We start from the raw sequence: 12,628 nt of genomic DNA, 5'->3' as shown, positions 1-12,628 counted from the left end.
AGTGAACAGACCCAGAGTACAGGGCTAGGGTATAAAGTACAATAAACAATTTCTGAGAAGTTCTATTTCTAGCTGTACTGCATAAGAACTGGGCATTAATGTATTATGTACTGTTACGTGTTAAAGAGCATAAACTCTCTTTGCAGATACTGGCAACATGGAGGTGCTTCACATGTATGGCACAGAGGAGCAAAAGAAACAATGGCTTGAGCCTCTACTTGCAGGAGAAATCCAGTCTTGTTTCTGCATGACTGGTAGGAATACCTAATCTATCTGAATTGTTATATTATTAAAGTAAAGGTCGCCATATATATTAAAGGGGTATTCCAGGCAAAAACTTTATTTTATTTATCAACTGGCTCCGGAAAGTTAAACAGATTTGTAAATTACTTCTATTAAAAAAATCTTAATCCTTCCAATAGTTATTAGCTTCTGAAGTTTTCTGTCTAACTGCTCAATGATGATGTCACGTCCCGGGAGCTGTGCATGATGGGAGAATATCCCTTGCATGATGGGAAAATATCCCCATAGGAGCTGGACAGCTCCCGGGACGTGAGTCATCAGAAAGCAGTTAGACAGAAAACAGCAACTCAACTTCTGAGGCTAATAACTATTGGAAGGATTAAGATTTTTTAATAGAAGTAATTTACAAATCTGTTTAACTTTCCGGAGCCAGTTGATATAAAAAAAAAAAAAATTCTTGCCTGGAATACCCCTTTAATTAAAAGTTGATGTGACCGGCCATCTGTCTAATGTGTATGGGCGCCTCCTGACTCTCTCCTCTGTCTATTGTGCACACATGACTGACCAAGCTGAAAGTTTGTATGTATATGGGGAACAGGAGAGATGGCTGTCAGCTGAATAAACATTCGGCCAATAACCATTGAAAGTATGGGTGCCTTTACCGTGATAGAATTAATGCACAGATTTCCGGTTAAATTGTTTTATATAAATAATATATAAATGTATAACCAGCATATTCTAACACCCGGATGTGACTGTGATGAGAGGAGCTAGAATTTCTCCTCTTGTGTTATCTTCTGCCACTAGAAAAAGAAGCTAAATGTGAGTTACTGCCAGTAGGTCATTGTGTCTGGCATTAGCTGCAATCCACAAGACTGCATACAGCTCGGTCTACTGAAACTCTCTCTCAATAGTTATAATCAACTAGTAACGCTATAGAAAATTGCAGTGTAGCCCTGGTTTAAAGCAGCTTCATCATTTTAAATGGTCACAAGACCTCTTTTATTTACCAGCATTTTATTCCAGCTTTGCAAACAAAAATAAAGGGCTGGAAGTTCGGTACGGCACCTGTATTTCTCTTAAAAGAGTGTTTCCAAACCAGGGGGCCTCCAGCTATTACAAAACTACAACTCCCAGCATGCCCAGACAGCCGAAGGCTGTCTGGGCATGCTGGGAGTTGTAGTTTTGCAACAGCTGGGGGCACCCTGGTTGGAAAAAACTGCTCTAGAAGGTAGAGAAGCTGACCCTCTTACAAATTTGTTAGGAGACCCAACCTTCCTCTAAAGAGTTGAACCTAGATGGTACAAAGAAAATTGCGGCCTTTTAAAGGAGTTGTGTAGTGAAAAATAACTTATCCCCTATCCAAAGGATAGGGCATAAGTTATAGATTGCGGTGGGTCCAAGCACGGAGACCCCTCGTGACCCCTTGTGACCCCTCAATTTTATACTCTCCATAATGTATTTTTGTTTATTCCAAATATTTGGGCACTATATGGTTTCAGATTTAAATTAATGAAGGCTAATCTCAAAGACCTGTGGCCTGACTACAGTACTCAGTCCCATAAACAGCCTTTATTTAATCACAAGGCTATCTATGTTCACAATGGAGAATGTCCACACGGAAGAAATGTCTGTGCAGGCATTCCCTTGACAGCAGTGCTCTGACGGAACATGCCGGCGCTAGGACCGCTCGGAAATGCGCCGTCTCATAGACGGCAATACATTTTCGTGAGGAGTCCGCAAAAAGAATAGACATGTTTATTCTTTCGGTGGACACCGGAATTTGAATTTCCGCGCCAGATGTTTCCAGCGTGGAAATTCTCCTATGTGAAAAACGCTGCAGATCCCATTAAAATCAATGGGACTCTGCTGCTGCGAAATCTCCATGCGGAATTCCGCACAGAAAATTAATTGTGTGAACATTGCCTAATACTTCTCAGATACTAAGATCCATTACTACACAAGAACACTATAATTGACCAGCATTATATTTCCCATTTTTAGAGCCTGATGTAGCTTCCAGTGATGCCACCAACATGGAGTGCAGCCTCATCAGAGATGGCGAGAGCTACATAGTAAATGGAAAGAAGTGGTGGAGTAGTGGTGAGTAAAACATATTTTGAGTTCCCAAAAACTATGTAAAGTCAGGTATAGGTAAACACAAATAAAATAGACAGGTGGATCGGCACTACTCAGTCTGTGATCATAGGACTCGTGGAAAAAGGGTAACTGGTTAGGCTGCTTCTGTGAAACCTTGGTGGTGCTCTGACTGAACGTGATGCAGTAGTCTTATAACAGTAGAATAAGAAAGAAGTCGGCGACTCACCGGAGCTGATTTTCAAGCAGTTTCTTCTTTATTAGTACTCACATGCATGGGGAGAGAAAAGACGTACAGGGGGTACAGCTGTCTGGCTACGGGACCGTTTCACATGTTCTACATGCTTCGTCTGGCCTATGCTGAATAACTAACTCGTGGCTCTAAATACAGGTAAGGGCTTCCTACTAACCTATCACCTGGTGACACGTAGTCAGTGACGGGAAAGATGGGTGGTAACCCTAAAAGGTATTAATCCATCTATAGAAATAAAATCATGAAATACAAAACTGTGTAGAAACGTAACTTTTAAAAACATGGGGCTAGATCAACTCGATCATTCAGACCCAAAGGGCCAGTTGCTTCTGTTTTTAAAATCCAATAGGTTTCTCTCTGAAGTAAATACTTGTCACGTGGTATACCTGGTCTATGCTCCACTCTTTCTATTCCTGCAAAGGATATAACTTCTGGATCAGCTCCGTGCGCTTCAACTATGTGGTTAATCAGAGGCGGCGCACCTTTACGGGTGCGTAAAGAATAAATATATTCGCGTATGCGATTAAATAAAGGTCTGATAGTTTTGCCCACATAAAAAAAGCCGCACGGGCAGAATATTACATACACAACATATTTTGTGCGACAAGTAATGAGGGTCTTTACCGTGTGGGTTACGGATCCTATGCGCATAGTTTTTAGACCATTATTCAGTTTACAATAATTACAACTTCTGCATTGGTAGTTACCTACAGGGACTATATCATTAAACCAAGATCCTTTTGTAATTCTGGATTTATTTGTTTGATTTTTCAAAGCATCACCTAATGTTTTATTTTTTTTATATGCTATAAGTGGTTTCCTTTTAGCTACATTTCTCAGGTCCTCGTCTCCTTCTATTATAAACCAGTTACTCCTAATCGCTTGCTCAATCACTTTGTTCACTGGTGAATTTTTGAATGTAAATATAAACCTCTTCTCTTCTTCGCTTCTCTTTTTTCTGTTTTTCGACTTAAGTAGGTCCTCCCTATTTAAATGATCTGCTCTTTTTCTAGCTGTTATTAACATTGTATCAGGATATTTCCTTTCTTTTAATCTACTTTGTAATTCGTCTGCTTGGATTTTATACATGTTTTCTGATGTATTATTTCTTTTTAGCCGGACAAATTGTCCATACGGAATTCCCTTTTTGACACATTCTGGGTGTGAACTTTCATAGTGTAGTATTGTGTTTTTAGCTACACTTTTACGGTAACCTTCACTTGTTATATTGTTATCTGTTGCTAACAAGCGAACATCTAGGAACTCTATTGATTCTCCCCCTACTTGGGACGTAAAGGACATATTCATGTCATTAGTGTTATTTAGGTATGTGACAAATTCTTGAAACTGGGACTCAGTCCCTGACCAAATTATCAAGATGTCATCCACGAATCTCGAATATGACTGAATATACTGAATGAAAGGGTTATTACTTGAATAAACATAATTATTTTCTAACATTGCTAGGAAGATATTAGCGTATGTACAGGACACCGGTGTCCCCATCGGGGTCCCGGTGTCCTGTCTGTACCACTCCTCCTCATATTTAAATGTACTGTTTGTCAAAATAAAATGTAAGGATTCGCAGACGAAGTTGATGTACTCTGTTGTTTTATCTGTGCTTTCCAGAAAATGTCGTACTGCCCTGACCCCCGCTTCATGGGGGATCCGGGTGTATAAACTTACGACATCAATTGAACATAATAACCATCCTGTCTCCCATTTTAAATCTCCCACTAACTGAAGTAGGTGTTGAGTGTCCTTAATATAAGCTGGTATAGCTGTTAACAAAGGACGTAATAACCAGTCTGTGTAGTGGGATAAATGTTCGGTGACTGAGCCCACCCCCGAGACTATTGGTCTGCCCGGGGGGGGCTCTGTCCCTTATGTACTTTAGGGAGGTGGTACCATGATGGTGGTTTGGGTGAATCGGGAATTAGTTTCTCCGCATTTTTATTAGATACTATACCTTCTGTTACTTTTCTATGTAAGAAGGATTTTAAATCATTAAGTATTTTAAATGTGGGGTCTTTTTTAAGGGGGGTATATGTAGAGGTGTCCTTTAATTGCCTTTCGGCTTCTTTATTATACATTTCTTTGTACATAAGGACTACGCTCCCCCCCTTATCTGCTCTTATAATGACTATATCATCCCTTGATTTTAAATCTCTAAGGGCTTGAGTTTCTTTAGGTGTCAAATTAGGGTGTTTATCCTGGTAGATTATAGATTTCACATCTTTCATCACTGCGTTTTTAAATAAATCTAGGTGGCCACCAGGTAAAATTCATGCTGGGCTTCACTTGAATTTTGAAAATATATTTGATTAATGCAAATCTTTTTTTCTTTCTCACCTTGGCAACACAGACATATTTCGTTCTCTTCTTAGTCAAAGGTCATTAATGTTCACCATGGTGTAGTCTAAGTGTTTATTCCTGGAGGGGAATAAATCTCTGCACACCCATCCTTTTTCCACCCTAGTTCGTGTATCCTAACTTCAAAACCGGATATAATGTGTTAGAAGTTTGTATCATCCTGTTATTCAACTAAAAATGACTCTATGGTCATGACGACCTCCGTTAAAATTCCAGTTTAGCTATAGTGAGCTTCACAAATACAGTCATCAAAAAAAAAAAAATACTTTGCACTGAATTTAAAGTAGTAGTATCATGGACAAAAACATCTCCCCTATCCGCAGGATAGGGCATAAGTTTTAGATCGCAGGGGGTCTGAGTGCTGGGGCCCCCCGCAATCTCCTGTATGGAGCCCCGGCTCTCCTCCTCAGCGGCATGTCAAGACCCCCGCCCGAAGCGGGGGCCACCATACCCCCTCCATATAGCCCATAGAGCTTTATGGAGGGGTCGTGACGCGTCGATTTGGAGGAGAGCCGGGGCTCCATACAGGAGATTGTGGGGGGGCCCAGCACTTAGACCCCTATCCTGCAGATATGCGGGGATGAGTTTTTGTCCATGATACTTATTCTCACCTCAGTCTTTAATGATGAGATCCAGCTATTCAGATCCAACCCAATGCTCCGATGCTGATTGAAGAGTATCGAGAAGAAGTGGTCGTTTCCAACATATTTCCAATTTGTTGCTGTATTGGAGCTTCACCACACTTGTATTACATTTTGCTATGCCTGGTCAGAAGTGGCACTGATTCATAGAAAAGCTACCCCTTTATTCTAGGCATGGATGGAAGAAATCAAATACAGCACCTTGCATGTAGTGCCCATTTTGCTTCCATTACAAACTGGAATTCAAATAGGTTAAAATAGAGTTTTACCATCTGACCAGCACAACATGCATAATACTTTTAAGTACAACCTCAGCATCACATTCCCTCAGCTGAGCCTCAGATCTTGTCCTCTGGTGTGACTGGTGTGTTAAGGGTAATGAGCAATGTTAGGATTTCATTTTGTACTGAGGTCAAAAAGTTCAATTTTGGGTCTTATCTGACCTGAGCACCATCTTCTTCCATGTGTTTGTGGTGTCTCCAACATTATTTGTGGCAAATTCCAAACAGGATTTCTTGTGGCTCACTTTCAACAACAGCTTTATTTTTCCACTCATTGCTACATGGCTAATAGTGGTCCTGTGGACAGATTCTTCCAACTCAGCTTTGCAGCTCCTCCAGAATTACCATGGGCCTCTTGGTTGCTACTCAGATTCATTTTCTCCTTGCCCAGCCTTTTAGTTTGGGTAGATGGCCTTTTCCTGGTAGGTCTGCAGTTGTGCCATATTCTTTCTATTTTTTGATGATGGTTTTTATGGTGTACCGTGAGATGTTCAAAGCTGGAGATATTTTTAGAACCTACCCTGCTTTGTATGTCTCCACAACTTTATCCCTGACCTGTTTGTTGAGTTCCTTGGGCTTCATGCTGCTGTATGTTCAGTAATGCTCTCTAACAAACTGAGGTCTTCACATGTGTATTTGCATTGTACTATTTTATGTTGGTCCATTACATAAAATTACAATTAAATAATTTTAAATCTAAGGTTTTATCATGACAAAATGTAGAAAAATATGTACTGAAAACAAAGATTTCTCAGTCCACAGTCCACACACAATATTTCTTTACATATATGTCTTAAATGGGCACTGCCAGATATAAAAACTTTTGATATGTCGTAAAGCATGCAAAACCAATAGGTTTTGTAATTGCTTTCATTAAAGAATTTTCAGTATTTCATACTGGAAAGCCAGTCAAACAACTGTCCCCCCTGCCTCCTGGGATACATACCAGCCTGGCTGTGTCCAGTCGTCATCACCTACATCATGGACCCACTTCATGATTGACAGGTCTGCAGATCTAAAGCTGCTGTGATCGGCTCCCACACTCTCTGTGTTTACTTCACAGTCTCCTGTGTGAGGAGAGGGGGGAGGGGCAGGAGTACACTGCTGCCTGTGAGCAGATGATGAAAGAACCTGGTGACTGAAGATGGGGACTGAATGGAGGATTTTTTGTCTAAAAAGTGTCCCTGCCTGTATAGATGTGTGTGTGTGTGGATATATATGTATGTGTGTGTAAATCTGTGTTGTCTAGGTAATGTGCATGTGTATGAATAAATAAAGTCAGTGTGTGTGTGTGTGTGTATCTAATACAGGAGGACTACAATCATATGCCTCCAGCTGTTGCAGTCCTAAATCTCCCTGCATGCCTGCACAGCGAAATGATGTGTGGGCATGCTGGGAGTTGTAGTTTTGCAACGGTAGGAGGAACACAGCCTGCAGCAACAGTGCTGTAAATCTGAGTTTTACCTATCATATGCCTCCAGCTGTTGCAAAACTACAACTCCAAAGGATGTGTGGGCATGCTGGGAGCTGTAGTTTTGCAAAAGCTGTAAGCACACAGTGTGTGTATAACATAAACTCAGAAAGGAAAGGGTTACAGATGCTCACTCCCAAGACCAGTGACTGAGGAGAGGGAGGGAGGGGGAGAAGGGGGAGTGGTTATCACCTGAGGAGAAGAAAGGGACCCACCCCCCTGCTTCTGCTCGAAAACATTAAGGAGATTCAGAAATAAAGCTAATTCTGAGAGAAATAGGTCATAGACACATAACAATGATATGTACGTGATCAGAATGAGACACTGAGCAACAGATAACAGTTTTTATTTTATTTTTTTGGGGGTGAATGGGTGATCTGACAGGTATGCTTTAAGTATCCACAAGTCCTGCAAAGAAAAAAATATGCAATGTTCCTCTATATATTGTCTGCAAATCCTGTAAAAAATAATCTGCAGTGTCCACAAATCCTGTAAAAAATAATCTGCAGTGTCCACAAATCCTGTAAAAAATAATCTGCAGTGTCCACAAATCCTGTAAAAAATAATCTGCAGTGTCCACAAATCCTGTAAAGAGGACACCAGATGACTGGCAGTTATATGCCTTTAAATTATGCAAATCCTGTAAAGCAAGATAGGAGAGTTCTTACTCTATACAGTGATCCCTCAACTTACAATGGCCTCAACATACAATAGTTTCAACATACAGTGTTTTTTGCTGGACCATCGTAACTTGAAACCAGACTCAACATACAATGCTACAGAAAGTCCAGATTTGTGAAACTTGTCACAACTGGAGGAACCGACCAATCAGAATTGGCATTTTACTGGTAAATCACCTCTATTACTGAAGTGCCTGGCTGTCAGGTAGCGCCCCCTACAGTACAGGGAGGAACTACAAGTTCTGTACTACTCCTTACCTGTACCAGGGTTAGCTGCTCTTTTGGACACCAAGTAAAGGAGGCTCCATTTGGGACACTGTGTGTACTGTATAGGACCCTGAAGAAGCTCCTGTCCTCTACATAAACCATTGTTTCCCAACCAGGGTGCCTCCAGTTGTTGCAAAACGACAACTTCCAGCATGCCCGGACACCCAACGGCTGTCCTGGCATGCTGGAAGTTGTCGTTTTGCAACAGCTGAAGGCCCCCTGGTTGGGAAACACTGACATAGACAGTGATTACAGCTCCCAGCAGATCTTTCTTACTTTTATATGTAAGGACTTGCTTTATCTATATTAGTTATCTACTTATTTTTCTTTAATCCTCACATTTTTTTTTATTTTTGGATGACATTTTGGTAGTTTCAGAACCAATTACCGGGTTTCCATAGAGTTATGGTCTCAACATACAATGGTTTCAACATACAATGTTCATCCTGGAACCAATTAATATTGTAACTTGAGGGACCACTTGTACAGTCACGCTGTTTTAAACCTGTACAGAGAAATGACAGGCATCGAGTGTTACTCACCTCTCCCGACTCACGCCTGGGCAGGTTTCAGTAGCTGGTATAGCGATGCCATGATCCTCTAGCTGGGGGCGGCGTCAGAAGTGCACTCTGTGCAAGTTCCCGGTGGCGTGTGACGTATGATGGTCAGCTGATCGGGAGGGCTTGATGTGCGCTCTGTAAAGAGAGCAAGCTGATTGCAGGGCAGCTGATCGGGAGGGTTGGGTATGCGCTCTGCAGAGATGGTCCCGTTCTCTCTCTGGGAATGCTGGTGCCAGTAGTGATTAATTATATATTCTGGATGATGATATCAATAAGGTTATTCCCAACTCTGCAGGCTTCAATGGATCTCTCTCCTTAGCTTGCTATATTGGGAAGAATGTCCTTTGATAAAAATTATTTTACAAAAATACAATGTCCGCAGTGGTTTTCTTTCTCAGTGTGAATGGGGTTCTATTACAAATGTCCAAAGCTTCTGAAGCCAAACGCGTTTCGGGGTAAATAGGAAAGGGTACTATATCTGTTTCTATTTACCCTGAAATGCGTTTGGTTTTAGAAGCTTTGGACATTTGTAATAGAACCCCACTACTCTACAGGACTTGTGGACACTGCAGATTATTTTTTACAGGATTTGTGGATAATATATAGAGGAACATTGCATATTTTTTTCTTTGCAAGACTTGGGGATTCTTAAGACATATATGTATTGAAATATTGTATGTCTTTTCTTTTCTATCGGAATTATCTCTTTGCATATTTATATATACATTATATGCGCATATTTAGTATTTTATATATTAACCATTTGGACAGGCACACAGCACCAAATACGTAACAAATTGACCCACTTTGTATGGCTTATATTGGGGCAACCAATGGTTACTGATACATTTGTGTGAAAAGTAGAGGTACAAGCAATATTTTAATTTACACAGCCGAAGGGCCCTGCGGTTTGTGAATATATTATTATTTTTTATTGTGTTAGTATACAATCGTCCATGCATTTTAAATAAATATAATTATTTATCCATAAATTGGTCTGGAAGGCTCCCATATTGTGGGAGTTACAAACATCCATTATACATCAGTCCTGATAGATGGTAAACTGTGGACTAAGAGATCTTTGTTTTCAGTATATATTTGTTTATTACTCTTTTGGGTGTGAGAGTACAGTGATCCCTCAACATACAATAGTTTCAACATACAATGGTCTTTTCTGGAGCATTGTAACTTGAAACCAGACTCAACATACAATGCTACGGACAATCCAGATCTGTGAAATGTGTCAATACCCGGAAGAACCGACCAATCAGAATGGACATTTTACTGGTAAAACCCCTGTATTACTGAAGTGCATGCACTGACTGGCTGATAGCGCCCCCTACAGTACAGGGAAGTACTACATGTTATGTACTACTCTTTACCTGTGCCAGGGTTAGCTGCTCCTTTGAACACCAGTTGAGGACGGCTCCATGTTACTTTGACCCTGAAGAAGCTCCTGTCCTCTACATAGTCCAGCATTTCCCAACCAGGGTGCCTCCAGCTGTTGCAAAACTACAACTCCCAGCATGCCCGGACAGCCTTCGGCTGTCCGGGCATTCTGGGAGTTGTAGTTTTGCAACAGCTGGAGACACCCTGGTGGGAAAACACTGACCGTGATTACAGCTCCCAGCAGCTCTTTCTTACTTTTATATGTAAGGACTTGCTTTATCTATATTAGTTATCTACTTATTTTTCTTTATTCCTCGCTATTTTCCTGTTTTTTGGGTGACATTTTGGTGGCTTCAGAACAAATTACCAGGTTTCCATAGAGTTATGGTCTCAACATACAATGGTCGTCCTGGAACCGATTAATATTGTAACTTGAGGGACCACTGTATCTCAGTTAATCTCTAGAGATGAGCGAATTTACAGTAAATTCGATTCGTCACGAACTTCTCGGCTCGGCAGTTGATGGCTTTTCCTGCATAAATTAGTTCAGCTTTCAGGTGCTCCGGTGGGCTGGAGACTCTTTCCTAGGACTGTATCCACCTTTTCCAGCCCACCGGAGCACCTGAAAGCTGAACTAATTTATGCAGGAAAAGTCATCAACTGCCGAGCCGAGAAGTTCATGACGAATCGAATTTACTGTAAGTTCGCTCATCTCTATTCACCTCCTTTACTTTTGTTGTGAGCTGCACATACAAAATGTTTTCAAAATGTAGAAAAGTTGAATACGTATGCAAGGCATTGTAGATACAGCAGATATATTTTGGATGGCAAGACCTCTATAAGTGGGAACTAAATATATCATGCAAAAGTAAATAAGGAATACATGTGTTCTTGCATCATAACCACCATCTGTACTCTTGAAAAGATGAAGCAAGTTATGAAGATTTCCTTTGGGGATATAAGATGTTTAGGATTTCCCTTGTTTTGTTCTTTTTATTGTGAAGCTTTCAGACTAGTTGTATTTAATTCCTTCCTGACACATACTGTAAACTTTAAGTGCTTTTCCGCTGTGTTATGCTAAGAAATAGTTGCCTGCTGTAAATTTTCTCTTTTTTTAGTTTTCTGCAGATTTAGACCAGAGGACAGTGTTTAGTTTCAGAGCCCCCCCCCCCCCCCCCCCTGATGTAATCACAAAAATATGTGTACACTTTAGTCTGTAAAAAAGGTCAAGTGTGTATTAAGAACTTAGGCTGCTTTCACACTATAAAATTCATCTGTTTTAAAGATCCGGTTGATGTTCCGTTATGAAAACCCTGCAAATCGGCCATTAAACGTCCGTTAGGAAATCCCATTATAGTCTATGGGATTTTTACATTATCCGTTTTAATCCGTTATGAATAACAGACGTTATTTTCTGACGGAAGATAGTAACGGGAGAAAAAGTGCATGCACTATTTCTTCCGTTCATTATCCAGTCACAAAATAACGTCCGTTATTCATAACGGACTATAACGGATTAAAACGGATAATGTAAAAATCCCATAGACTATAATGGGATTTTCTAACGGTCTATGGGATTTTTACATTATCCGTTTTAATCCGTTATAGTCCGTTATGAATAACGGACGTTATTTTGTGACTGGATAATGAACGGAAGAAATAGTGCATGCACTTTTTCTCCCGTTACTATCTTCCGTCAGAAAATAACGTCTGTTATTCATAACGGATTAAAACGGATAATGTAAAAATCCCATAGACTATAATGGGATTTTCTAACGGACGTTTAATGGCCGATTTTCAGGGTTTTCATAACGGAACATCAAACGGATCTTTAAAGCGGATTCATTTTATAGTGTGAAAGCAGCCTTATTATTCAGAACACATTCCTGTCTGGTCTGTCTGAAAATTGGCCACATGACCATAGATCACAAACCATGGGCTGCTTCAGTGAAATCACCTGACCAGTTCGCCAGGCCCCATAGCAACTGCGCACCCTGTTTCTATGGTTGGTATGCTACGCCCAGCATGGCAAAAGCCCAGGTAAGTCCAACCCATATCCTCTTTATCTAGTGGCTGTCAGCCAAATGAGGTAGGACGATGCAATTGGGTACAGAGATGGTGAATAAGAGGTCATGGGCTGGATTTTTCTAGGCTATTACAATGCTGGGGAATGCCTCCTGGGCTTTTGAGCCTAATTTGCATATTAACAAATAGGCTTATACAGGTGAAACTCGAAAAAAAAATGTGTGATGCAAAAGTTCATTGTATTTCAGTAATGCAACATAAAAGGAAAGGAAGCATGAAGTGCTCCAAAATCTCCTGGTAGATGGATGCGTTGACCCTGGACTTAATGAAGCCCAGTGCACCAACACC

At 40.7% G+C, this 12,628-nt stretch overlaps 1 protein-coding gene across 4 annotated transcripts in view; it reads left to right on the top strand.

The window, feature by feature from the left end:
- Positions 1–12,628, top strand: part of ACAD11 (acyl-CoA dehydrogenase family member 11) — an 83,476-nt gene that overhangs the window by 38,250 nt on the left and 32,598 nt on the right. For all 4 annotated transcript variants that reach the window (XM_056520630.1, XM_056520631.1, XM_056520633.1 and 1 more), the window contains 2 exons: positions 147–254; positions 2,248–2,346. In XM_056520630.1, coding sequence (XP_056376605.1) covers positions 147–254; positions 2,248–2,346 — 207 coding nt within the window. The remainder of the gene's footprint in view (positions 1–146; positions 255–2,247; positions 2,347–12,628) is intronic.

Source organism: Hyla sarda, chromosome 5 (genome assembly GCF_029499605.1).
Source record: "Hyla sarda isolate aHylSar1 chromosome 5, aHylSar1.hap1, whole genome shotgun sequence".
NCBI classification, from domain to species: domain Eukaryota; kingdom Metazoa; phylum Chordata; class Amphibia; order Anura; family Hylidae; genus Hyla; species Hyla sarda.
Note: the sequence above shows the minus strand (reverse complement) of the source record. Positions and strands in the feature narration are given on the sequence as shown.